The sequence below is a fragment of the Gamsiella multidivaricata genome (assembly GCF_025024155.1).
Source record: "Gamsiella multidivaricata strain RSA 2152 chromosome Unknown BC939scaffold_138, whole genome shotgun sequence".
Lineage (NCBI taxonomy): Eukaryota > Fungi > Mortierellomycota > Mortierellomycetes > Mortierellales > Mortierellaceae > Gamsiella > Gamsiella multidivaricata.
The window spans coordinates 27657-53518 of NW_026251846.1; the positions used below are offsets into that span (position 1 = coordinate 27657).

Sequence of the window (25862 nt, forward strand, 5' to 3'; positions counted from 1 at the left end):
TGATCACATAAGCGTCTGCCCAAACAGTGTGCACAACATGCTGTGCGCGCGCTCTAATCGACCACGGACGCTTGGAATAGGTGTGGGGGGGCAATGTCCCCGTTCCTCCCGCCGCTTCCATTTTGAGCCATTCCCTGTCTCGTGAAAAAAAGGGTGTATTTGACGGTGAGTACACTGAATATCAGTCGATTGGATACAAACAATCAGCACCAATTTACAGTTTGGTGCACATGAACGTTTTGACAGGGGTCAACTCTTGTGCTATCCGTTAGTCCGGTAGGCCAATAACACCCCGAGTGCCCGCATGCTAGCGGATGGAAAGGCATGCAAGACCCTCATGGAATGGTGGGTTACTAAGGACGGGACCGTTTTGCATGAATGTGTGTACTGTACAAAAAAACAATCCAAGTTGAAAGGGAGAGGTCAATGCCGAGCAGACTGGAGGGTGCATGTGCAATCCATGAACAAGCAGGGCGAAAAATGGACCCATGGTGTTCTGCCAGGACAGACAGACAGGTGGTCAACCAAGCAATTGTGCAGATCGAACATGGCCATGGTTGCACCCTCCACAAATTCACAGAGCATATCTATTAGCCAGCGGCATCTTCGAGGCTATTTGCGCAGCTGCGGATCAATTTGTTGTATTCGATTTTTTTTTTTCACAGGTCGTAAAGAGCACGGAACCACGCTGGTTGTGGAATCTGACAAATGCTGACAACTCAACACAGCGCTGCGGTCCAGATCACCCCTTAGTCGCTTTCATTTCTTAAAGCACTCAGAACAATATCGTCGAACCTTTCTCTCTGTAATGGGAGCATCCTTTTGGCAGCCGATTCAACGTGGAACGATTGTCTCATGTCTCCCAGGACACCAAGATACACAATGTCTCACACCGATCAAGCATTTTTCTCGAGGCCGGAAAGGACTCTAACCCTGCATCAGCGCAAATATGTGCTTGCAAACATACGCTGACAGACGCCTGCTTTTCCTCTTTATTCCCCCTGGTTCGACGGTTTTTTTTTTTTTTTTTTTTTTTTTCGTTTCATTCCTATCTTCATGCTTTGGTGCATACTGTCTCCCACTCTCTACAAGTATTTTGTGCCAGTAAGTGGATGTGGATGTGTGTGTGTAGTTCATTTTCCTTGTTTGTACGCCCAAACACAATAAAGGTTGGTGGTGGACGATGGACTATGGAGTAAAAGAGACAGATTTGAGCGAGCTGATCAAAGAGAGCCCTCATTTCTTTTTCGTCTTGTTTGTTCTGAACCGTCTATGAGAGCAGCTTCCACCCCGCACCTTGTCTATCAGTCTGTGGACGTTTATATTTCCATGAGGACGATGGTTTCAAATACGATAGACTATCATGTTGATAAAGGCAGCGGGGATCCTCCGTTCCTGGTTGGTCAAACGTTGCTCGGTCTGCTCAGCAGTTTGAATCCGAGGCAGTTCAAAGGAAAGTGAGGCGAAGAAAAAAAACGATGTGCGTGTTGCTGAAAGCAATTACGGTCTGCAAATGCTCCGAGGGGCCTTCGCCTCCCATCCCAGGGGTGGTTTTGGAGGGAAAGGGGACCTGTCGCAAAGGAAACAGAGATGGAAATCAGAAGCGGGAATCTACAGCCAGATGATGCAGCTGTCTTGATCCGGTTGAGTCGATGAAGAGAAAGAATAAGGAGAAGGAGAGGACAGCCCTTTCCTTCTCGCATCGTTTTCAAAGACACGAGAGACGATGGATCGATCTTCCGCTCGGGAGTGTGCTCGTGAAGTGTGCATCCAGAGATGAAATCAAACAACAACAATAACAACAACAACAGCAACAACAACAGCAGCAGCAACAACAACAACAACAACAAACCCGTACCATCGATCGGTCATAGCAGCAACAACAACTACAGCAACAGGCCTTCTTACGCCCTCGTTGCATGGCTGCATGGGTGTGCGGATGAATGTGCATGAATATCTACGAGAAGAGAAGAGAACAGGTGAGACAGGCCAGGCAGGCAGCAGCGGCACCCTCGACATTTACACTTCATATTAACACACCTCCAGCCCACCTCCACTGGGCCATCGTATAATCGATCGATCCTAACTTTCTTTTTTTCCCTCCTTTTCTCGTCCTTCTTTGTTTCCACGATCCGAGTCTTTCTCTTTCCCTTTCCCTCTCTCTGCTGCGACACCCTCTCCCACACACACGCTCTCTCTCACTCCCACAGTTTCTCTCTCCCCCCTTCTCTCCACTGTTCATTAAACTCTCCCACCACCACAACTACTCCTACTACTACTACTCCTACTCGGCACATTCACATTTCCATTCCCTCCTCGTCTTCTCTCGCCCCCTCGCTTCTTTATTGCTCGTGCAACCTCCCTTTTGGCCCCTCCCTCCACCCCGTTGCCCTTGCCCTTGCCCCGCTATCCTGTGCAGACCCCTCTTACTCCTCTGCCCTTCCCGCTCTCTTCTCATTCCATCTCATTCCAGACCCCATTGTGTGCTGAACTCCGGGAACAATACCCCGCAACCCAACGGTCCGTCCTTCTTGGCAACAGTCTCTCCCACACAAAACCAAAACCAAAACCAGAAAAGGTACATCCTGCGCCCAGTCAGCAAGCAGTTCACACTCCACACCCGTTTTCAGAAAGAACATCACACACCCTCTTAGTATCATCTCTCCTCCTTCCCTACGCCTACGCCTGCAACGCCCAGAGCGTGTCCGATCCACCACTACCAGACCGCCTTTTTCCAGCTCCTTTTGCTCGTGTGCACATCTGATATACCCCTCTCCCCCTTGATCTACCTCCGTCTGGCTCTGTCTTTGTTTTGAACAAAAGAGCGAGTAAACGAGAGGATAAGAGCGTGTGCTGGATTGGATTGGATTGGATTGGATTGGATCTTTATTGTTATGGTTAGCGGCATGTACAATGTTGCATTGTGCATGGTGCATTGTCTGAGTGTGCGTGTGTGTGTGTGTGTGTGTGTGTGAGAGTGTGTTGGGTTGTCTCGTTTTGTTTTGTCGTAATCGATGTTCGAGTCTCTCTTTCCTGGAAGTGCTCTCGTTGCTTATGATCGTCCATCTGTTTTATTCGTCTTTATTAGTTTCTTTTCGGGACAATATCATCGAATTAAACACCATCGTGGAATAGTGCCATACCACACGCATCCGTCGTTTGTCGTTGTTTGTGGTCGCTGGAGGTTGTTCATCGGTCGCCAGTCGTCTTTCTTTGTATACGTAAGGATATAGAGCCATCTCGTGTGGTTCCCCCCCCCCCCTCCCTGTCAAAAGGTCAAAGGTCGATCTCTTTTTATTTTTGCACAAGACGCGGGTATAAACAGAAGCATTGGAGGAAAAAAAAAAAAAAAAAAAAAAAACGTGCTCAAATGTGGTAACATGTACCCCGCTGTCGGTCGAAGTACCGCCTCCCTGTCCGCCTTTCCCCTTCCAGGCTGTGTCTGTTGCTACTCCTGTCTTGTCTGGTCGGGTCTTAGTTGGGCCTAGTCAATCTCTTTTTGATCCCATGGCAACATATCTCTCCCCCGAAGGATCATCATCATCATCACCACCACAGGAGATGTGTGTATATCAGCACCTTTCTGCTCCCATCCCCCTTGGGGTCCGCTTTTCCCCTAACATCTATTGTTATCACTTCACTTCCCTATTCAGATCTAGGCGAATATACATCTCCAATCATCATGTCCACTGGAACAACTGCCGCAGCCCTGCCCTCCTCAACGGACTCCTCCACGCGCTCTGAATCACCGCCGAAGAAATACCGAGTCAGTCTCAGCAAGATCCAGGCACTCACCGCCCAGGGCAAAGCACGTCTCTCCCCCGAGGAGATCCATCTCTTCCAGCAGCGGGGGTTTCTCCGATCCGAAACCGCCTCCCAGGCCCTGGCAACCATATGCGAGACGGCGGCGGCGCCCGATCCTGCAGCACTCCCAACACCATATCCTCCTACACTGTTGCACAAGCTCCAGTCCTCAGAACATTCGTCTCTTAATGAAGTATTCCGAGCGAAATCTCTTTCGCGCACAGTAACCTCGAAGCAGGCGGCTCAGGTCGCAACCCTGGGTAGCTCCACTACCTCCAATAAGCACTCCACTCGGACAGAGGCGAGGGCCAGCAAACAAACCCATCCGCCTTTCCACAACCAGATCTTCGAGGATACCTGCTCACATCTCCATCCAACCCACCCAGATATCGTTGTCCGGACCTCAGGCAGCCCATCCATGGACATCTCTACGAGTTTTCGCCGCCATTCAGAATGCCTGCCCAATCCCAGCACGCGCCAGACTGGAAGATCCGCCTCGCTCTCAACGCTGTCCTCATACTCAACACTAGCCTCGGTTCCTCACGTCTCACAATCCACTCTATTGACCCTTCCTGATCCAAATACGATATCTATGGGTCGCACTCCAAGTGATCTCGACAACCGCAGGCGTTCCTCAATGTCGCCTGCTCCAGTCGTGCCCTCACCCTTGGGGCTACGTACCGTCCTTTATGCTGCCTCTCCAGCTCTCACCCTGTACTCGTTGCCTACAACCTCGATCGACGAAGCAGCCGTTGGACCCCCAGTGTCCCACACGACGGCCATGGATGCATTCCAATTCCCAGCCACGGCGCCATCCCCTACCCAGACCGCTATTTCGACTTTCCGAATAGCTCAAACCTATCCTTCTGCTGCGCCTACTGCGTCATCTCCTCTCATATCTACGTCAAGCCCCACTTTACCCGCCACGCCTACGGCTATGAGATCAAAGAGGAAGAGTATCCCGATGCGATCTCCAAGCTGGACTGATTCCCAAGAGCTATCACCAGGTGTGATTTTCCAGATGCCGTTTGGTTACCTTCGTTCGGCAAAATCACCTTCGTTGACCGGCTCCGAGGATGGAACGGCAGGCAACACACCTCCTTCGCATTATCCCTCCCCGGCCTCTTCCATACGCCGCTCGGTATCTGGTCCGGACGTCTCTGAACACAATCTCTTTAACGGACAGACGACGCCTGCCTCCCCTCTCACGCGATCAGGTCTTGGGATCCGTGTACAGGAGGACTATTCAGAACAGGAAGCGACCCATCCTCTCGATCAGCCAATCAATTTATCGAACCAGGACGCCTCAGTAGAACAAGCGAGTGTATCCGATGAGAGTGATTTGGGTCAGGATCCAGCTGTTAATGGCCAAGGGGCTTCTACAGCGATGGAAACTGATGAACAGATCAGTCAGGACAGCATGCCGACACCTCCTTCGACCTCAACTGTTTCCGCGACTCTGAGGATGGAAACACCAAATGGAGGCACGAGTAACCCCAGACATGTTCTCGACACTCCTCAGAGCGAGAAGGCGCAGCAAAACGTCGAGTCTATCGCTGTCAGTGTCATCGTCACCGCTATGGAAATTGCAACTCCACAACCACAGCATGCGAGCATTGACTTGAAAGAGACAGATCCGCAGCGCGAGGGTTCCAAAGATTCACCAACTATAGCGCAGGAGGATGATCCGTCGCTGTTGCCTTTATGGGCCCAGAGGTGGTTGAGTATTCGGAGACAATCATTGATCCCCCGCAACGAGCTGGATTTTGTGAAGGGGTCAGGAATTCTCCCGCCACCAAGTACGGACCTCGTCATTCCCGGAGGAGCAAGAATCAAGGCCTACCCTCCACTTCTCTCCGATTTTGTCAAGTTCCAGGAGGAACTCGAGGCGAAGCAGACGGAGCAGGACTCGGAGATGGCTGCTCAGAATGGCGGATCTAATGGAGGCAAGCGCCGAAAGGCTGGTGCTGGAAAAGGCAGGGGATCGATCAGTACACAGGGAGCACGGCAGGACGACGACGCAGATGAGTACGTTGGAGCAGATCAGATTCATTCAACCAGCTTGAAGAGACGTCGATCGAGTCATACCATCCAAGAGGCTGATGTCCTGGAGGAAGGCGATTTCCACGGCCCAGGCAGAGGTACTTCACGCCACAGACGACGAGCGCATGGTGTGGATGGTCACGGATCGTTCTCTCCCTCGATCTCTCCACCAGCTCAGGACGAGGCGGCATACCAGCAAAATAACCATGCCTCCAGTCAACCCATGAAGCTCGGCTCACCTGTGGAGCTGTCATCCTCGACCTTTGAACGTGGCTCATTGCGACGAGGCCCAAAGGGCAAAGACAAACTGACAGCCAAGGCTCGACAAACTGCGGGAGGTCGCCACGACCACAGGGATCTATCCTGGGAGGAGCCACACGATATCGAGGACGAGGAGCAATACCTTGACGGCTACTCTGATGCTGAAGGGCGCTTGCGCAGTATATCTAATCAGCGTCGGGCGTCCATTACCGCCTCGACGTCGGGACCCAGAGAGAAGGGCAAGGGCAAGAAAGACACCAGGCTGACGCAGAAAAGGATTGGTGGAAAGAACTTTGCTGTTGATCCGAACGATACAGAGGAGGAAAACAGTCGAGTGGAATTTCTGCAGGCCCACGATAGGGAACGTTATCATGCAGGTTCCTATGGTGTTATTCCTGTTTCGGAAGCAGAATTCGAGGCGATACGTGCTCGCGAGATCATGGACCTCCAGCGATCGGGACGCGGATATCATCAGTTCAAGACACTGAAGCCCCTTTTGAACGCCATTCAATCCGAGGATGAAAGCGTTGGCGAATCGTCTCTGGATGGTAGATCACGCAAGGGTAATGCTGCTGGTCGAGGAGGTTACCTCAACAACAACATCAATAACAGAGTCAATGGTGGGCTTGAGGCAGCGCGCAAGCGATCCATCCAAGAGGAGGTTAGCGATCTATCGTCGAGCGTATCCAAGAAGGCCAAACACAATATCACTAAGGCATCTAGGAAGGGTGGATCGCATGCCGATGTTGGTACAGGTGGACCCAAACGAGGACGCAAGGCTGGAGATGCAAGGCATTCTATCCATGGATCCAACGACGAATCTTTGGCTATGGCAGAGGCTCTGATGGAGATGCACGATGGAACTGTGGATGACGACGAAACTGAAGACGAATTTGTTCCCTACAGAGGCGGAGTCGATGATGATCACAGCGACAGCCAGGATGATCGCGAGGCATCTGGAGGAAGACTTCACGAACGAGTGATGCATCAGGACAAGGCAGTTAATCAGAAGCGCGCAAATGGCAAGATGTCTACGCCCAAGACGTTGAAGACTGCCGCCGCTACTGCTGGAGGAACAACATCACCGCAGCAGCCCAAGAAAAAGAAGCCGACGGTTGCAGATCCATCCAAGCTCAAGCAGCATAACAAGGCTAAGGTTTCCATCTCTGGTGCGGGACACCATGGAGGATCAATCTTTAGCATGGCTGGACAAGGTTTTGGACATGGAGCGACTACAACCGCTTCGTCTAAGCACTGTGAAGCATGCGGAGCAAATGACACGCCGTGCTGGCGACCTGGATATATCGTTAACACCGTCCTGTGCAACTCATGCGGACTGAGGTATACTTGATTCCTGTCGTCCTTTTTGGAGGGAGAGGTGGCCGCTGAAGCTCGGTGAAGATGATGTTGACTAAATCTTTATTTTTTTTTTGTTGATGGTGAAATAGATACAAAAAGTCGAATGTGTTTTGTACAAAGGTTGAGTGCAAGTACATTCCTCTCAAGACAGAGTATGCGAGTATGGAGGCTGACCGCGTCAAGCACGAGCGCGACCATCTCGTCTGCATCCAGTGCAAGGGACGTGTCGCGCTTCCCATTCCCAAGGAAGCATCCTAATTTCTATTCCTTTATTTTTATTGTCTTCGACACCTTCTTTCCCTCCTTCACATCTTTGATATTTTTTTACTCTCCACTCTTTACTATTTTATTTATTCTACTCATTATTATCTTTACCCCTACCCACCCACCTTTGTATTGATATTTGTTATATTATTTTCTTTTCTTGCGAAGGCATACTGACTGTCTCGGGAGAACACGTCTTTTTTTTTTTTTTTTCGCCACTAATTTGTAATCATTTAGTTTATTTTATTTTTATGTCATAAGCCCACTCACACTCACTACTCGCTACTCGCCTAACTTTTTTCCTTCACCTTTTTTCGATCCGCCATATACCATGCCCCCCCTCCTCCCTCATATTGGCATGCTCTTTGTTATGATCACCCTTCCCTTTATTCCTTAAAACGTCCTTTTATGAAGCCTAGCCCTAAATAAACCAAGTTGTTCTCGAAAACCAATTAGTTACTATTATAGTTTAGGGATGAATGCCCGATCCACTCTACTTTGTTCTATTTATTTTTTGCTTTGACCACGCAGACAGATATATTTGGTTTCTTAGTTTCAACCCGAATCCCCGCCAAAGACTTTATGCTCCCTCTGAGGATGGGCGTGAACGTGTCCACGACTGTCGATCAGTGGCAAGAACGTCGCCTGCGGACGATCTGCCAGGATTTTGTCGTCGCAGAAGTGCTGGTATATCCTGGACATGTATCGCACTAGGAATTTACGCATCAATGCTTCTGTCCAGCTCTATAGTTAAACGCAAATAGTGTCAGTAAGTATACGACCACATTAAACAAGCAAAATATATATGTAAAAAAAAATTGCTTTTGCTTACCTGCGCCGACATCAACTTGCCGACCTTGATATTCATGTGCATCTGAGCCTTGATATGGGGGTAACGATCCGCCTGAAAGTCCTTGAATATCTCGACCAGGTTTCCAGGCGAAGCCGAGGGTAGGTCATGGATCAGGTTTCCGAGCACTACCGCATCTTGGATCGCATTGACGGCTCCCTGATGTGCCGCATTGGACAGCATCCGATGGCAGGCATCTCCAATCAAGACCGTCCGTCCATGATGCCAAGTCTCGAACAAGGTCTGCTCGGTGAGGGCTCTAGCAATGTTCTCCTTGGGCGTCGCATCAATCAGATCCCCGAGTGTTTTGCCGAGAGGTGTCTGGAATGAACGGCAATCTTCTGAGCGGAGTAGCTTTCCCAGTTTGTTCGTCCCGAGTTCCTCGGTCTCCCATCCTAACTCTGGTGAGAGGTGCGATTCTGCAGAAGAGGTCGAAAATGCGGAGAACGAGGAGATGGATGATGGTGTGGGCGATGGAGGAGATTTGGGAGGCGTGCGGACATGTTGTTCCTGAAGGGTAAGATCGTCCAATTGCATGTTGACCGCCCAACATATTCGGTTCCCTGGAACGGTGAAATAGCTCCACTATATGCCACGGATGAATAAAGCGGGCGAAATTAAGGCCAAGATCTGAAAGTGTTGTGTGAACAGCGTGGATGGTCAGTAAGAAAAATTATGCTTGTTCAAACCTACCGAATGAGGTGTGTGGTCGCCAATGACAGTATCTGATCGACTATCAGCGTCCTGCAGAATCGGGAGCATCTCCGCATCCAGCGGCTGCGTGACACCCACCAAAGAGACATGTCCACCTTGTAACAATTCCCCCTCCGCGCTTGTATCCTCATGATCCGATTCAATTCCATGCACAGTCGACGCCATCGCAACTGCGGCATCAGCTGCTGTCGCCAGAGCATCGTTTCTCGGCAAGATACCCTTCTTAGCGACCTGTCGATAGAGCAACTCTCGGATCCGGGAGAACGCGCCATCGGCTCCGACGAGGATCTCGCCCGTATAATTCGTGTCGTCAGCACACCGGATCACGACCTCGTTTTTGTTGGCAGAGAAGGAGACAATTTGTTTGGAGAAATGGATCTTATGAGACGGGATTTGAGTGGTCAACGCTGCCAGGAGTTCGGATCTTGTTGCGACTAAGGAGTCGTAGCCCGTCCTACGCAAATAAAGTAGAAGTTAGAGAGGCATGAGGACATTTTAGCGTCAAGAAGTCAACCAAAAGGGTTCGCCTCAAGACAGATCTACTGAACGTACTGCTCCTTATGGTCCGAGAGGTCAATTTCTCCTATCCGCTTCATGCCCTCCTGGACAAGGTGCATGGTCTTGATAGGCTTCGATATCTCTTGCACTTTGCGGAGTAGGCCCAATTGCTCAAGTAGCGGCATCACCGTTGGCCCTAATACCACCGCACCACCTACGATTCAAAAAAAAAAAAAAAAAAGAAAGCGTGAGAAAAAGGAGAGGGTTGAGCGCTGTGCTGGTGCATGCAAAGAGTTGTTCTTGTCATTGAAATGTATGCATATATACCTATGGGTGAAACGCCAGGGGAGGCCTCAAACACCTCGTATGCGATATTAGCGCGCTCCAGGAGAATGGCCAAGGTAACGCCACCAAAACTGGCGCCCGCAATCAAAACCTTGAAGTTCGGAGCCATTTCTGTTGCTTGGAAGTTATTTCAATCGCTGATAGAAATAGGCGAAATGCGCTTTCGACTAGGGTATTAAGTTGGCTGAGAGAGGGCTGAAGAGCGAGAATGAGGACGAGAAGGTGCGGAGGAATGAAGGACGGGATTCGGAAAAAAGAAAAGAAAAAAAATATAAAGAAGTGAGCTATTTATTCAAGAGAAACGAACCATGTGTCCCCGAATGTCTATTTTCGTATTTTATTCAGGGGAATGAGTGGCATGCTCGTGTGGCGCCAAGGAAGGCCACATGCAAGGTGACAGCATCTGGAAGGATAAAAGGATGCCGCTTTTCAGCAATGCGCGCAATCACACACGTACGCACACACACGCACGCCCCAGCTCATTCGTAAACCATCAGCAGTAAACTTTTGTTAAAATTCCAGAAAACTAGTTTATGCGTTTGACTGCAGGGTACTAAAGTAATGCTGCCACCTCTGTGCAAGCAACCCTCTTTTGGTTCTATCCCCAGCAGCCGATCGTATGATCCCCCTCTCCAAAATCGCCTTCATCCTCTATCTTTCCAGTCATCCTTTCTGTCACGACTCCCACAGTACTTAATATCCAAGCTTGTCTGATTCGCGATATTGGCTGTGTCAGGCGTCTCTACTTTGTTGTTGTAAGACTTTTGGTGAACGAGGAACAAACGAGGGTGGAAACGAGGGGAGACGAGTGAACAACGTGAGTAAACAAAGATGAGTGGGTGAAGACAATAGTTTATTGACTAGACTGGTATGAATATATGAACTGAGTCCCAACTACATAGTCTGGCCTGTCTTATATATATCTGTGGAATAAAGGTCCTGGTTATAGATCAATAATTCTAGACGGCTCTTGGTGCTGTCCTTGTTCATTGTGATGGAGCTGAGACGAGGGTGAAGCTGATTCATTTTTAGATCCCGTCTAGCGTCACATGACTGAGTATTCACGTAGTATACCCAGCACCTCTGGGAAGAAAGTGTAGTATAATCGGCCGGCTGACAGTCCAAGCCGAGGCTTGGTCAATGCAGCCTATGGCGCACCAGCGCGCCTGGGAGAATCTGGTGCCAATAAAAAAATAAAAAAAAACCAGCTCCTCTGGGTCTGCAGAGCCACACAGGACCGACGACAGGAAGAATGGAGAAAGACACTTGATGGTGTTCTGAGTCTTGGACACACCTTGGCGGATAAGGCGAGGGAAAAGTGGTTGCGCGACATGGAGGAGGCAATCAAGGATGATCGACAATTCACACGCACGAAACCGAGTTTTACCCCGTGCGAGCTAGACACCCTTTGGTGGAGTCTGCGTGAGATCTGGGGAGTGGGAACGATGGTGGGTACGCGGGATGAATTCTTTTTTCACAGCAGACTCACAGAGCGCAGACCCAATGGAACCAGTTAAAGTGTCTGATGCCACCACGAGGAATATATGGTCTCCTGTGACCATTCTCGATAGTAGGATCCTTGAGAGCAGGCCCACTCTTGCCCCACTGGGGGGTCACCTTTTACGGTGGTTCTAGTCCAAACAAGAAGAAGCAAGCTCTCGCCAAGGATGTCTATGGAAACAAGGCCTACGTGACCGCCGGCAAAGGTGCCATCGCCCTCCGCGACAGCCCGACCTCCTGAGGAATATCCATGCTCTCTCTCCAGGAAGGCATCTTCTGCGACATGATGACCAAGACCAACGTGTCCCTTTGCAATCGCCACAAGAAGGAAGGCTGCTTCAACTACAACCGTCGTCTCAACAAGGCTGGACGTGCCACCCAGAGATCCCTGACCTTGGCCATGCCTACCGCCAACAACGCCTTGCCGCCTAGGGCTGCTTTGGACATCTCGCATGACTCGTACGAGTTGGAGTACTTTGTCATTTCCGACGGTACAATCATTGGCGATGGTACTGGTATCTAGATGCTGAAGAAGTAGGACAGGGCCATTTTTTTTTTGAACGATAACATGGTAGACGACAAGAACCTCTACTGGATCCTTTTGAAACGTTCTTTCTCTCATAGATCATTTTTATATTATATTCCTAATCTCATGGCCACTGTGAGCTTTGTTCGTTCTCTGCAATAAACAGCATATTAATACGTTATAGCATGACAGACGCGTCAATGCTAGGGCTGTGGGCCTTCCAACTCAAGAAAAAAAAAAAAAAAAAAAAAAAAGCATTTCAGTCTTCATCCTTTCCACCCATCATCTTTCATTGACTCTTCTCATCCAGACAGAGAGCCGAGTGTGCACCCAAGGCTATTTCGCGCCACGATACGCATACAGAACTCGATTTCATCCGCGTCGAGCTCAATGGCTATTCAAGGTATATTTATAATGCTAAGTTAACTATATTGATATAGATATTGTATTGTTTCAAGGACATCATCAGCTACAGCGTTTTTGCCTTCTTGGATATCGCATAGCTGCTATCCAACGTGGTATCCAACATCCAGACCAGAAAGTCGAACCGTAAACGCCACGGGATAGCCCTCAATGACAAATGTAGGTGTGCCGAGACTACCAGTAGAATTGATTGGGATTGTGCATTCCATAAATGTCCATGTAAGTAGGGTCGTGACAATGCCGTATGCTTTGACGGATGTGCGCGCGCCATCGAACTGCCGATTTCTATTCATTAAAGTTGCATGTAACTGAAATGCGTTTTGGGTGACGCTCTTAAGCTTGACCTGATATAATAAAAATGGGTTCTATCGCATGGCAATACATTATTATTCGCTGATTTTATTTGCTAACTCTCAAGGATGGGTGATAACATTATTGTTTGCAGGGTAGCTCGCATAGGGCGCCTGCGCCGTGGGTCCTCCTGGGACAATGGGCGCTGCTGCTGCAGTTGCGGCCATGCGCTCCATATTTGCAGTCTTGGAGCATGCATCCCAATCAAGCCATGTCGTGCAGTTGGGGCATCGGACCGAGTTCAAGGGAATGCTCCTGAGGCAGTAGTCGCACTTCTTTTCCGTTACATCCTTCGTCTTGTTACGGCCCATCTCGTACACTATTACCGAAAAAATAGAGTGGAGAAGAAATGCCATGAGCACAGAAAAATCATTCATTCAAGCACAACTTCAGTGGCCCATGCGTCCTTCGATTGACTATGCATGCATGCTGTATTGTACCTTTGACAATGAGGAAGATACATGCGGAGACGATAAAGAAGTTGATGACTGTTTGCAAAAAGTTGCCCCAATTCCAAGTAATGTGGCCGCTATCCTTTGCCTGCTGTCTAGTGGCAGGCTATTCCACAACAACAACAACAACAACAACAACAACAACAACAACAGCGTTAAAAAATGTTAGAGGATTATCGTAAAGCGCGGTCATTTAATGCAATGCTTAGCACAAATAACGGCGTCAAGCGACGAAAGAAAACTTACAGGTACCATTGCTTCCGAAGTACCATTCTCGCGATTGTAGCGCAGGACGATAAAGTTCTCTTCCAGGTTCTTGTCCGTAGCGAGGGCGATCAGAGGCGTGATAATGTCAGTTACCAAACTGGTGACAATCTAAGGTAATTAAAGACGGAGACAGTGAAAATTGAGTTCCTAGGTCTATCTCATATTACTATACATCGATTTTACGCTCAGAGCTACGGTGGACCACCTACAGCAGTGAAAGCAGCACCTACGAGGCATCAAGGGAGATAATAGGGGGTTGTTAGGAAAACGTCCCCCGTTTCAATTGCTTCAAGTGAATGACTTAATCAAATATGGCGGCATAGCCTTACCAATAACAACAGCAACTGCCAGGTCAATGACATTGCCTCGATCCATGAACTTGCGGTAATCAGCAAAGAACGAAACGCCCGTGCTGATCCCAGGAACCTTGGTAAGCTTTGTGCCCACTTGTGTGACACCTTTCTCAACTATCGAAACATATCGATTGAATGGAGGGAGTAAACGTTAAAGCCGTTTTAGAAAAGCAGTCGATTTCATTATAACATCTCGGTCTTTTGAACACTGTAAAAATCGGGGTTGCATTCTTGTATTGGTTCTTACCAGAGGAAAGACCACCCTTCACGACTTGAGCTCCTTGAGTAACTCCACCTACAACAACCTGGGTACCTTGGGACATCGCCCTCACGGGGTTCAACGTCCTCCTCTTAACCTTAGTGCTATCCTGCTTCTCACTGAACTGCTCCTCCTGTGGCTGCTGCTCATATGAGGACAGGGACTGGACCTGACCCAAGTTTTGGTGATTGTCGTTGTTATTGTTATTGTAGGAGCTGTTGTAGTTGCTCATAGTGAAGAGGCACAGGTGAGAGGAGAAAAGAAAGGTGGTTGAGTTCGAATGAATGAGGATCGCAAGGATGGAGAGAGAGAAAGAGATGATGGGGAGGGATGGGGAATGCGATGAAAAAATAGACTAGCATAATATAATCGGGCGTTGTTCATTGGTCTCCGAAGTGGTAGCGCTCATGTTTATGCATCTCCCATGCGTAAATATCCCCGGGAAAGAACAATGGCTGTTCTGCGGAGAGAGAATCTTTGAAAATCTTAACACCTTGTCAGCATCGGGCGTTAAGAAAGAACCTAGATAGAACTCGTCTTTAGAGTAAAGGATTAAAGATGGTGCGCGGGGCGAAGTCTCACCTCTAGATCGACGCACAGACCACTCTCCACGCGATATGTGTGAAGCTGCAATGCCCGGGGCCGCCAACCCTGCAAAAAAAAAGATTTGCGATGATGTTTTGTTATAGTCAATTGGCTTTTATTTTGAGTATAAGGTAATGATTCTATGGATCCACCCGCATGGTAAGAGGGGAGACGTGGTATGATGAGTTGGTTAGGAGGAGTATCAAAGACCAGCTCTGAACCTCCCACCTTCGCCTCGAGAATTGTTTCATTTTCAGAAACGGAACATTTAGATGTAGTTCCACTTGATGCTCAGGACGCCCATAGCCAGCTCTCCTCCAAGCGATATGAACGCGGCGGGGGAGAGGTCCAGGGATCCCCAGGCGCATTCATCACCGGGGCACTTGTCGACGATACGAGCAACGACGGACTTGCCGTTGGCTGTGTTAGTGATGCGCACCTTGCGACCACAGACTGGATTGCCCCAGGACTGTTCGCCCATCTGATGAGCGTTCAGGGCGACGATAGGCTCTGAATTGCCGTTCCAGTTAATGTTGCAAGCGCCGTAAGAGCCTTCGAACCAGGTGGCTCTGCCCGAGTGTGTCACGGCTGATGAGAAGGCGTCGTTGGCGGTAATCTCGGGGTCGCTCTTGGACGTAGTAACGTCAGCGGTGGCGACTGCGGAAGGGACGACGGCGGAAGTGGAAGTGGGGATGGAGGTGACGGTAATGGGTGTCGAAGTAGCAACCGGGGCCGCGGAGCCGATTGTAGCCATGGTGGCAGCGGCGATGAAGAAGAGGGCAGTAAGCTTAGTCATGATGGAAGATATAAGACGAGGAGAATAACTGGAGAGGACTAGTAGTGGTGCCGGACTGGAGAGGACTAGTAGTTGTACTGGAGGGGGGACGACTGTTGAGCTGTGTGAAGCCATTATCCCTGATTCTATCCCGGTATTTATACATTTTCTCTTCTGCTTCTTCTTCTAGGAAGAGCCAATTTTTCCTGTTGCTTCTTCTGGGAACCAGGCACAGGGGCCGGAACCCGTGAATTGCACCGTCTATGCGATTGGTGCCTCGCTTCTTTTAGCAAGAAGTCAGGTACCGCCGGGCTCGTGGCAAACCTTGAATTATCGGGCGCAATCCTGTTTCCGCCACAACGGGTTAGGAAATTCAGGGACCGGGAACTGATGATCCAGGACAATCTTGCTGAGTCTTCGGGCTCTTCCATTCGCTGGGTTTTATTCGGGGCTACACATGGCCTATGACAAGACAGGAAAGGAAACGTGGCCTATCGCCGAGTAGATGTGATGTACAGTGCCCTCCCAAAAATTATGAGACTAGGGTTTAGAATACGACTGAAATGAGCTCGCAGACTGGTTCAATAAGCCATTGTAAAATCTCTTGGTCATTATCTTTCTTTCACTCCATCACTCCAGCACCCCACCACCATGCCCAAACACCATTCTGTCGAACTCAAGGGTCGTATCATTGGAGCCCACGAGGCTGATGTGACCCCATCCAACATTGCCAAAAAAAAAACAATCTCAGCATCAAGACAGTCCTTTCGATCATGAAAAGGTAGGATAAAGATGGCACCGTTGTTCCTAAGAAGCAACCTGGAAGACCACCAATTCTTGGAGAACCCGCTACTAGTCCGAATGAATTGTCATCCCCTTCTAAAATCCTTAGTCTCATAATTTTTGGGATGGCACTGTTGACTTTGACCGGCACAGTCTAGGTCGGAGTGGTACCCGTTGGACCCCTGACCACCCAGGTTCCTGGCTTTCCAGGGGCATGAATCAGTGCCGGCGTATTGGCCAAGTGTCTGGCTGTTTCAGGTGCATTATCAACGAATTTTCTTCTATGAACACCGGTCGACTACGCGCCATGAAGAACGAATTGATACGCTGGCGGCCACTCAATATCCAGGAACCCCGCCCAAATCTTGAGCTAGAAAGCAGGACTAGACTCTGATAAGATCTTGTCACTTCATAGTAGCCAAAAAGTAGAGGGTGGGTCCTGCCTGGATCTCACTGTTGAATGCCTCATAAGGAAAGAAAACACTCAAGAAATAAGTGCCCCAATTGCAATCTTTTGACAGAAGTAGGTCACGTAACCCTAGTCCACACAATTTTGAGTCTCGCACACAGAGAGAGCCATTACAGCATAGCGTTGCGAGATTGTCGTGGCATATTCCCTTGCCGCCGCGACTTTCGTCAAAAAACAGGGCCTGTCATGTCATTTTCAGGATATCAATGGACCCATTACTCAACATATTTCAAGAGGAGAAAAAATGAAGCACAGCCATGGATTTAGCAAAGAAAAACCCCCATACTCCCCCTCTTTCGGCGCGGCGAGGACGCAACAATAATCACGATAGTATATACTCATGCACTGCAAATATTATTAAAAGTAGTCTTCCTTCGTCTTGTTACAGAACAATAGCTCTGTGAAAAACGAGATGCCCTTTGTAATAGTGGCAGATCGTGCCTTATATACGAGGGAATAGCTAGAAATCATCTAATATAGGAGACTAGGAATATAGGGGTAGTCCCAGAGGCACAATGCTCTATATAAAGGATCGGCATCGAGTGGTGGCGGATTCAGAGAAATGGGGCACTTAATATAAGCAAGACAATGTGGTGAATACACCACACGCCATACCTACAGGTAGCCGTTATTTAAAATGCTTTGTGTTGGTCACACCATATTCTCGCGCCGCGAAATTCACGAAGCCCCACCCTTGTGATCACTTGCTCAGACATCCGCGTCGCCCTAGGATTAAAAGCTTAAAGGTTTGATACTCAAAAATGAGACCCCTTAGGAGCATCTCCAGATACGTGATCTTATAAGTTTTCAACAGTTGCCCTGGGAAGCAGGTGCTATAGACAATGAAGTTCGGCGTACTTCGGCACCAGTGGTTCAAGATGTAGATCTTGTATCGCCATGCTAATGTCGCTAGTGCCGTCGATAAACAGGCTAGAATGCAACATGAAATATTGAGGACGTGCGGCCTGATCCTGTCGTACTGGCTGCGGAGTATGTGGGAATGATATCTGTGAAAAACAAGATGTCCTTTTAATAATGGGCAAGTCGTGCTTTATATACTAGGAAATATCTATAAATGCATCTACGTAGTATAGGAGACTAGAAATATAGGAGGTAGTCTCAGAAGCACTATGCTCTTAATGAGAAATGGGGCACTTTCAATAAGCAAGACAATAGCTATGGTGAATACACCATACTGGTCATTAGTCGTGCGCATTGACACCCAATACGCGTTTGTGATATTACCGAAATAGTAGGGTGTTTCAAATTTCGACATTCGCAAAACCAAACGCGTACTGGTTTTAAACTTTGACATCCGCCAAAAATCAAATGCGTTCTCATTAGCCAAGCATATAACCCGCCCTTTCAAATCTCGTCACTATGGTGGACTTCATTTGCCTCTGCCCACAGCTAGTATAGCGCGACTCACCAACAAGGTGATACAGCACGATTGCATCCCCTGTTTCCTCATCGTCATCGTTGAGGACCGTGAGAATGATGAGCTGCTCCGGGTCGGATAGTAGCTGTTGGCGTTCTGACTTGAACCGGGGATCGGGTTGGTGGTCGGCTTCACTCATCTTGCTGCTACCCATCATTTTTTGAATTGTAAAAGTCACAGGCGTGTTAGGTTGAATATTTTGGCGTGTTACAAAACGCGTTTTGGTCACAAACGCGCCTCGATATCTGCCCACAAAAAATTTATAACACGCCGCAAAATGTCAAAGTTTGAAACCCTCTAAAATAAATATATGCGCTAGAAACACTATGGGCATCAGAATCAATTTCATTTAGAACATCAAGTGCAAGCAAACATTAAGGACTTTATTGGTGTCATTTTGCATCGACGACGTCTAGTAATAGCGCTCACGGTCACTCGTCTCCAAATCCTGGTCCTGGTCATCATCATCGTCGCTGTGGTATCGCTCGCGATCCCGATCCTCCGAAGAGCGCTTCTTATGTTTCTTGTGCTTGCGACTCTTCTTGTGTTTCTTGTGCTCGCGGTGTTCACGGTGTTCCCTGTGTTCTTTATGTTCTTTGTGCTCCCTGTACTCTCGATGCTCCTTGTGTTCCTTGCGCTCCCTACTGCTGCTGCTCTTATGGTGTTTGTGCTCCCTTCTTGTTGATGAAGAAGACGCATACTCCTCAGAATATTCACGCTCGCCCTTGCGCCGCTTGCTGCTGCTACTCGATGCGCCATCATCATCCTCGTCGTCGTCATACGAACGATAATGATCCTCGCCACTAGGTCGTTTCTTCTTCCTGCTTGGGTCAGAATCATAGCGGGCCGATGGAGGCGACATGAGCTGAGGAGGTTTCAATCGGATCGATTTCAAGACAGAGGAAGACTTCGAGGCATCATCGTCATCATCCTCCGGCTCTGAGAGACCACTGTCGCTGGAGAGATCGTTTCGGCCGTGTTTGCTACTGCTACTGCCATGGCGGCTGCTGTGATGGTTACTATGATGGTAATGACCACTGCTTTTCGACGAAGAAAGCGTGGACGATTGGTGGGGCGGCAAGGGCGCAGAGCTGGAGGACGCTAGAATGAGCTTGCTGCTACCTCCATTACCAGATGCAGTCATAACCTTTCGAAGCGGCGTAGGCGCTGGAGTCGACGATCCACGTCGGGCTTGATGAGACGGTGATGGCAACGACGGTGATGAAAGGACAACACCAGAGGAACCCGGAGAAGATGCAGACGGCGGGATGTACGCTGGAACTATTTTGGCTGTCGCAGATGATGACTTCGGTTTCGAAGGCGAGCCGCCGGCAGCTGAAGTAGAGGCCGTCTTTTTTGGAGGTGCAGTTGAATCCGTCTTCGATTTCGCTGTCGAGGCCAAAGGGATAGAGGCTGCGCCTGATACCACTGGCTTCGGGTTATTCAATCCTTCCTTCTTGACCATGTTCTCCCAGGTCTTCTTCAAGCGCTCTCCCATGGCCGCAACCAGATCCCCAGGGTGAGAGTTAAACAATGCGCAGTTCGAAAAGACCAGATTGACGTCCCGTATGACCTCTGCTCCCGAGGTATAGTTCCCAGCAATCAGCTTCTTCTCAATTGTACCGAAATCCATGGGATGCTTGATGATATCAAAGTATGTTGGAATTCCTAGCGCGATCGGGTCAACGGGCACAGCAAAGGCGCCAAAGTCTGGATTGAGCTTTAGTCGTTCGATGATTTTGCGGTGGCCGTTCAGTTCCTCGCTCACTGCCGATTTAGCCTTTCCAGACCCCACTGCTCCCACAGTCCCCGCTCCACCTGGTACAGATGCAACCGCATAGGATGACGTTGGATAGAGTCGCGCTAAATCCTTCTTTGCGTTTTCAACCTCCTTGTTGCACATCGTCTGAATCATGAGACCGCCTTGGGAGAACGGGTGGTCCAGTCCATTGAAGTTGACGCAGTTTTGACTGATCTGTCGAACGTCGTCCGCAAAATCATCCATGGTCGCGTACTTTCCGGCAGTCAACTTCTTGCGGATCGTGGAGAAGTCCATGGGGTTTTTGATCAATAATGGATAGTTAGGCAGATTGAGCGCCTTCCAGTCAACCTAGACCAAACGATGGCCACCAAAATCTCGTGTTAGTGGTCATCTTCATTAATCAATAAGTCTTTGACGATAGACAAACCAGTTAACTTACAGGTTCCAAAAACGGGCCGGCGTGCTTGTGGTTCATGCATTTCTTGAGGATTTTTTCCATGTGCTTCTCGACCACATCTTTCGGAGGCTCCACTTTTTCGACAACCTTGGCTGGTTTGGGCTTGGGCGTGTTCGATGATCGACGGGCACCTGCTGTTCCAGAGGCTGCATTATCTCCAGAAACCGAACTCTTCAAGGCATCCTCGGTCTTTGCGGACTTGCTCTTCGATTTCGAGCTGCTCGAAGCCACAGAAGCATCCTTGTTTGCGCCAGAGTCCGCACCATGACCGCCACTGCCATTGTAAGAGCTACTACCAAACATCACCTCCCACTCTGAAAGCATCAATTTTTCGAGCGCATCCGCCTGTTTCACAACGTAAGTTTCTCTAGGGTTGAACTTGCGGCAGTTGAAGATCACTAATTCAATGTCTCCACGGACTTCGCCTGCACTATTGTACGCGTCTGCTCTCAATTTTTGCTGAACTGTACCCAGATCCATGGGGTGCGTGATAATCTTGGGATACAAAGGAATTCCCTGCCGGATCGGATCTACAGGCTGCAGGAACTCAAACGCACAGGAGTCGGCCATGAGTTTCTTGAGAATCTTCTTACACTTGGACAAGTCGGAGGATTTACCGGATGAGCTGCCCTTGGATGGAGACGGTACACTCGGTTGACTGACGATCGCCGTTGCAGACGACTTTTCCTTGTGAACTGAGGAACCGCTCTGCGGTATGGGTGAGGGGACACGGTCGGTGGTCGATACCGATGGAGGGATATATGCAGGAACTGGAGGTTGCTTTGAAAATGAAAGTTTCCTTGGTGCCGATGAAGATTTCGATCCCGCAGGAAGCGACTCTGAAGTGGTTGACTTTGAGGGTGTAGGAGCCGTTGCTGGAGTAACTGCTGTCAAGCCTTTGGGGGTCTCCACGATTGTGATGTTCATTTCCGGAACCTTTGCGCCTACGTTCTCCAGCACGCCTGCCCACTCATTCTCAAAGACAGTCTCCAGCTCCTGACCCTGATTGTAGACATATGTTCCGATAGGGTTGAACTTGAAGCAATTGTTCAGCATTAGTCGCACGTCCTCCTCAAACGCTTGCAGGTTGGCATATTTGCCGTTATCTAAATTGGTCTTGATGGTACTGAGGTCCATGGGTTTATCCACAATTTCAGGATAGTGTGGGATATTTTCGGCAATCGGATCAACGGGCATCCGGAAGTGGGCGGATGATCGGTGGTTAAACATCTTGCGCCAGACCTTACGACATTGCTTGACATGCTCTGCTGGCATACCCTGAGGAGCTTTTCGGGATTTCTCATCTGCGACCGGCTTGGAGAGTATGCTCGGCGCGACGCCCTTGTCCGGCTTAGGCGCAGGTGCAGCTGCCACGGGAAGTGCCACAGGGGTCGGTTTTGGAACAGGTGCAGGAGGTTTGGGCTTGGGGTCCGCCTTTTTGCTGGGCAGCTTGGATGCTGGTTCTTTGGCTTCTGGAAGCAACCGCACCGGCGCTGGTGCTGATGCTGGTACTGGTGCTGGTGCTGGTGCTGGTGCTGGTGCTGGTGCTGGTGCTGGTGCTGGTGCTGGTGCTGGTATTGGCGCTGCGAGCGTGGGTGAGGTCAAGGGCTCTTCCTTGATATGAGTAGAAAGAGGCGGCGAAATATCCACTTTTGGCTTGTCCGATTGAAGCGTCGGTTTGTAAGCGGGCGCTGCGTAACAGAGGACGGAAAGTAAAACCACAGATATGAGTATTCACGACACGCATAGATAATTCATTACGAACATTTAAACATTAGCGGAGATATTTACAGATACATACCTTGGTTGATAGTGGACGCTGCAGGTGCCTTGACCTTGTTGACCTTTGGAAGTTTCGGCGTGTCCGGCTTTGCCTTGGCTAGCTTCGGAGCTGGTGGTGACATTACAATTGGAGCAGCGGGTACAGGTGCCTGTACGGGTTTTTGAACATGTTCACGCGACTGCTGCATCATAGGGGACGAAGCTACGGCTGCAAGTAGTTCTGGGGCCATCGCCGGTATCGGAACAGACGCTGGAATGATCTGGTGTGCAGGCATGATGCTAGCATTGACAGCTGGGATCTGTGTCGTCGCTGGTTTCGTCATGGAGACGGTTGTCGAGGGCAGGGGTGCTGTTGTTGCTGGAGCACTTGGTGTGTATGCAGGAGCCGAGGCTGGTTCAGAGACTGGCTGAGATTCCTGCATTACCATATCCCCAATAACTGGTGCACGGAACTTGAATTTGTGAAGAATCGACTCGCCAGGCGGGTAGAGGATGTCGCAGAAAAGCAAAAGATATTTCAGAATCCTGTGTTCGAGATATGGGTGGCTAGTCAATATTCCCCACACCTTGTCCCGTAGCACCGGCTGATGGCCATACAACTTCCGAATGAGGTCGAGTCCATGGAGGGTGGAGGGTTTATCACTCCCATATCCGCCAGAATCACGCCCGCTCAAAATGCCGTTCTCCTCGACAAGCAGACTCTCCTGCATTTCTCGATGGCTATCGCTGTCGTATGTCATAAACACGCCCAAGACTTCAGCCATACTTTGTGCGAGGTGGAAACGGACGCAGGGCGAGGGATCCTGCTCAATTACACTGCAGAGATATTCAGTTGCCTTGAAGTTGTCCAACGCGCCCAGCAAGAGTAGCGAGTCGAAGGACGTCAGCCGAACGTTGACAAAGTTGCCAAATCTCGAGTGCATCATAAACGTTTTAAGGTCTAATGGAATTATTCCTGCCATCATGAGCCGCATGGTCGCCTGAAGACAGCTGACGGTAACCGTGTTGTGGTAAGTTGGGATCAAATAGTCCAAAGTGCGATACCGATCAATCTCGCGCACAGCCTGGTCCAAGATCTCCGCTCCAGCAACCTCATCCATACGTTCATACTCGTCCTCGTCGTCCTCAAACATGTCCTGCATATGTGCATTGTATGCGTGAACGCGATCAGGAATTAGGGAGTGCCCAAGTGCTGAGATCAAGGTGCTGACATAGTAGTTATCTGAGAAAACATTGCCAGTGTTGTCGTTGAAACGCAAGAGGTCCAGCAGGAACTGTCGAATCTTCAAAGGGCAGTAGCCTCTTTCGTCCCTGATGTTTGCGAGCGCAATAGGAATGGCCTAGTAATATAGCGTAGATTAGTTAGTTAGCCTTCGTTCTTGTTACAGGCGGCTTAAAAGGAAGCATACGTTGGGTGCGCGCATTACTTTTTGAATATAGTATTCCGCCAGGCTACTAAAGTCATTGGGCTTGGGCATACATGGAATGGTACCGTCGGGCGACTGAAAGTTGGTGGCATGTGTTGGCGGATAACAGTACTTGTGCTGGAACGTCTTGATGAGATGAAGGAGGCCCACCCAGTCTGTTTGTGGTACAGCGCATCGGGCAATAGCATGCGCGGCCTCGGTCCTGACCCGAAAAAAGCACCTTGTATCCAGCAAGGTCTTCAAGAGCGACGTTGATGCTGCCGGAGAGGGCAACCGTCCCAATGCCAGGATGGCCTCGTACTGGGCCACTACATCTCGGTCCTTCTGCAGTTGTGCTGCCCACATAAAGTCTGGCTGGGCAAACTGTAGCTCGCAAAGCCACTCGAACTCGGCATCCAGTCGGATCCACTCAAACGTCGCACTGACGGCACCATTTTCATCGTCCTGACCCCACTCAACGACCTGCCATTCCTCTTTCTCCTTCTCATCTTCCCAGAGACCTGCTCCGAAACCAAGTGCGCCAATTCCATCCTCAATGTCACCTTCTTCCTCTGCCTCACGGGCGGCGGCAGCAGCAGCGGCCTGCTTGGCCTGGAAACGCTTCGTATTGCGTCGAATACGCTTGTACTTAGTGTTAAACTGCACTTCAAAGCGCTTTCCTGCATCCTGAATATCCAAAACGTGTTCATATGGCGTTCCGTCTGCCTCGTGAATTCGAGCGGTCATTGTTCCTGTAAAGATAGTCGGGGATGGATGCTCACTGCTCAAGGCCATCCTTGTCCTTCCTGCAACCAGGTCGTTTGTGGAGCGCTGTTTCATGGTAATCTCGACAACCATCTTTTTCCGGTTGAAATTATAGGCGAACTCAAAAATGGGGCATCCGCTGTTGTAGATCCACTGGTCCGAGAATCCCTTTGTCTCCAGCCCGCTGACTTTACGGCAGGTCTTCAAAAACCAATGTGTACTAATCGCATTGTGCGTCAGCTCGCCGCTCATGACAGAAACCAGGATCTTGGGGATAACACGCGACAGTCCCAGAGACGAACCACCCTTTGACATTCTTTTATCCAGCATGTGCAACACTAATGGGGCCTTCAATTCAACAAACTCGAAATCGTCCTGATCAATCGGATATGCAATGTTGGGGTTGTAGAGTGGCGCTCGGTCCCTGTCTGTCGCACAGCATCGCTCGATGTCCTTCTTCATCCTGAACCGGTACTCATTGGCCCCAAACATCTTTTTGAGGAACAGCGATGTCACAAAGTTGGTCAAGCCGACAATGATCCAGATATCGGGCCAAGTCTTTGGTACGATGTGGATTCCGAACCACTGCTGGGCTAAGGCCTGCGTGAGCAACTTCCTGGAGTCGTAGACCTGATCGATGACGTCCTCTGAGTATAAAAGGCTTGTGCTGCACACTGCCATAGTTGCCGATGTAAATGTTGAAGCCCAGGCATCCTCGACAAAGACCATTTTGAATGACGAAAACGGGTAGGATCCAATCTCATGCATAAAAAACTCCATTGCTTTTGTCATGAAGCCGCAGGTGTGTCGCAACTCTGCTGCTCTTCCAGGCGGACAAAAAGCAAACATGTCCGGCATTGAGCCTCGAATTTGTGCAGACGCCGCTGTCGGTTTCTCAGACGCTTCCCGTTCGCCGTCCTCCATATCGCCCGTGTCTCCATCATCCTCGATATCCTGGAGCGCATAGTCTTCACGACTCAGCTTGATGACTTCAAACACGCCCGCGACAAAAGAAATGGATGCTGCTGGTGTTGGCACAGGTATGTTGTAGTGAAAGACGTTTTTGCTGGGGATTGAGTGGTGTGTTGTTTGTTGAATGAGGTCGCCGCTGCAAATGACCTGAACCTTCTCATCCTCATCGTAGTCCTCCGGAGACCAGCCCTCTTCGTCCTCTGCAAATTCCTCGTCGGGCGCATAAGCTGGAACAATAAAGTCGATATCCCAAGTGCATCTTTCCGCCAGTCGATCCAAGCATGGGAGCCACAGTCTCGTTGCGCCAGGCAACGGTTGATTAATGGTATATACAGAATGGGCCCTCTAGGAACAATAAAATAATGATAAATCAGAAACATAACGTGTTAGACAGATCAA

At 49.5% G+C, this 25862-nt stretch overlaps 8 protein-coding genes across 8 annotated transcripts; 2 read left to right on the forward strand and 6 right to left on the reverse strand.

The window, feature by feature from the left end:
* Positions 1-2064: 2064 nt before the first annotated feature.
* BC939DRAFT_58159 (uncharacterized protein) lies at positions 2065-3021 on the reverse strand. The gene has a single exon (XM_051561759.1). It carries the CDS (start codon positions 2934-2936, stop codon positions 2427-2429), a length of 510 nt encoding a protein of 169 aa, XP_051406239.1. The 5' UTR covers positions 2937-3021; the 3' UTR covers positions 2065-2426.
* A 661-nt stretch (positions 3022-3682) lies between these two features.
* Positions 3683-7725, forward strand: BC939DRAFT_482264 (uncharacterized protein; the record flags this gene model as incomplete). The annotated part of the gene is made up of 2 exons (XM_051559104.1): positions 3683-7449; positions 7557-7725. The coding sequence occupies 2 exons, from the start codon at positions 3683-3685 to the stop codon at positions 7723-7725; spliced, it is 3936 nt and encodes a 1311-aa protein (XP_051406240.1).
* A 203-nt stretch (positions 7726-7928) lies between these two features.
* On the reverse strand, positions 7929-10423 carry BC939DRAFT_470127 (uncharacterized protein). The gene is made up of 5 exons (XM_051558085.1): positions 10121-10423; positions 9848-10007; positions 9275-9749; positions 8564-9166; positions 7929-8475 (listed from the first exon to the last, which is right to left on the reverse strand). The coding sequence occupies exons 1-5, from the start codon at positions 10245-10247 to the stop codon at positions 8287-8289; spliced, it is 1554 nt and encodes a 517-aa protein (XP_051406241.1). The 5' UTR covers positions 10248-10423; the 3' UTR covers positions 7929-8286.
* A 1046-nt stretch (positions 10424-11469) lies between these two features.
* On the forward strand, positions 11470-12161 carry BC939DRAFT_508577 (uncharacterized protein; the record flags this gene model as incomplete). The annotated part of the gene is made up of 3 exons (XM_051561015.1): positions 11470-11590; positions 11710-11828; positions 11904-12161. The coding sequence occupies 3 exons, from the start codon at positions 11470-11472 to the stop codon at positions 12159-12161; spliced, it is 498 nt and encodes a 165-aa protein (XP_051406242.1).
* Positions 12162-12975: 814 nt separating this feature from the next.
* Positions 12976-14625, reverse strand: BC939DRAFT_470131 (large-conductance mechanosensitive channel). The gene is made up of 6 exons (XM_051558086.1): positions 14258-14625; positions 13987-14124; positions 13867-13883; positions 13637-13765; positions 13379-13496; positions 12976-13257 (listed from the first exon to the last, which is right to left on the reverse strand). Exons 1-6 carry the CDS (start codon positions 14499-14501, stop codon positions 13001-13003), a joined length of 903 nt encoding a protein of 300 aa, XP_051406243.1. The 5' UTR covers positions 14502-14625; the 3' UTR covers positions 12976-13000.
* A 331-nt stretch (positions 14626-14956) lies between these two features.
* On the reverse strand, positions 14957-15770 carry BC939DRAFT_470135 (RlpA-like double-psi beta-barrel-protein domain-containing protein-containing protein). The gene has a single exon (XM_051558087.1). The coding sequence runs from the start codon at positions 15762-15764 to the stop codon at positions 15123-15125; it is 642 nt and encodes a 213-aa protein (XP_051406244.1). The 5' UTR covers positions 15765-15770; the 3' UTR covers positions 14957-15122.
* Positions 15771-17399: 1629 nt separating this feature from the next.
* BC939DRAFT_533793 (uncharacterized protein) lies at positions 17400-18476 on the reverse strand (the record flags this gene model as incomplete). Its single annotated transcript, XM_051561714.1, has 2 exons — positions 17400-17811; positions 18311-18476. 2 exons carry the CDS (start codon positions 18474-18476, stop codon positions 17582-17584), a joined length of 396 nt encoding a protein of 131 aa, XP_051406245.1. The 3' UTR covers positions 17400-17581.
* Positions 18477-18731: 255 nt separating this feature from the next.
* On the reverse strand, positions 18732-25808 carry BC939DRAFT_508581 (uncharacterized protein; the record flags this gene model as incomplete). The annotated part of the gene is made up of 4 exons (XM_051561016.1): positions 18732-20429; positions 20521-22229; positions 22340-23660; positions 23748-25808. Coding segments are annotated over 4 exons (6789 nt in total), but the record flags the coding sequence as incomplete, so codon positions are not given.
* Between the last annotated feature and the right edge of the window lie 54 nt (positions 25809-25862).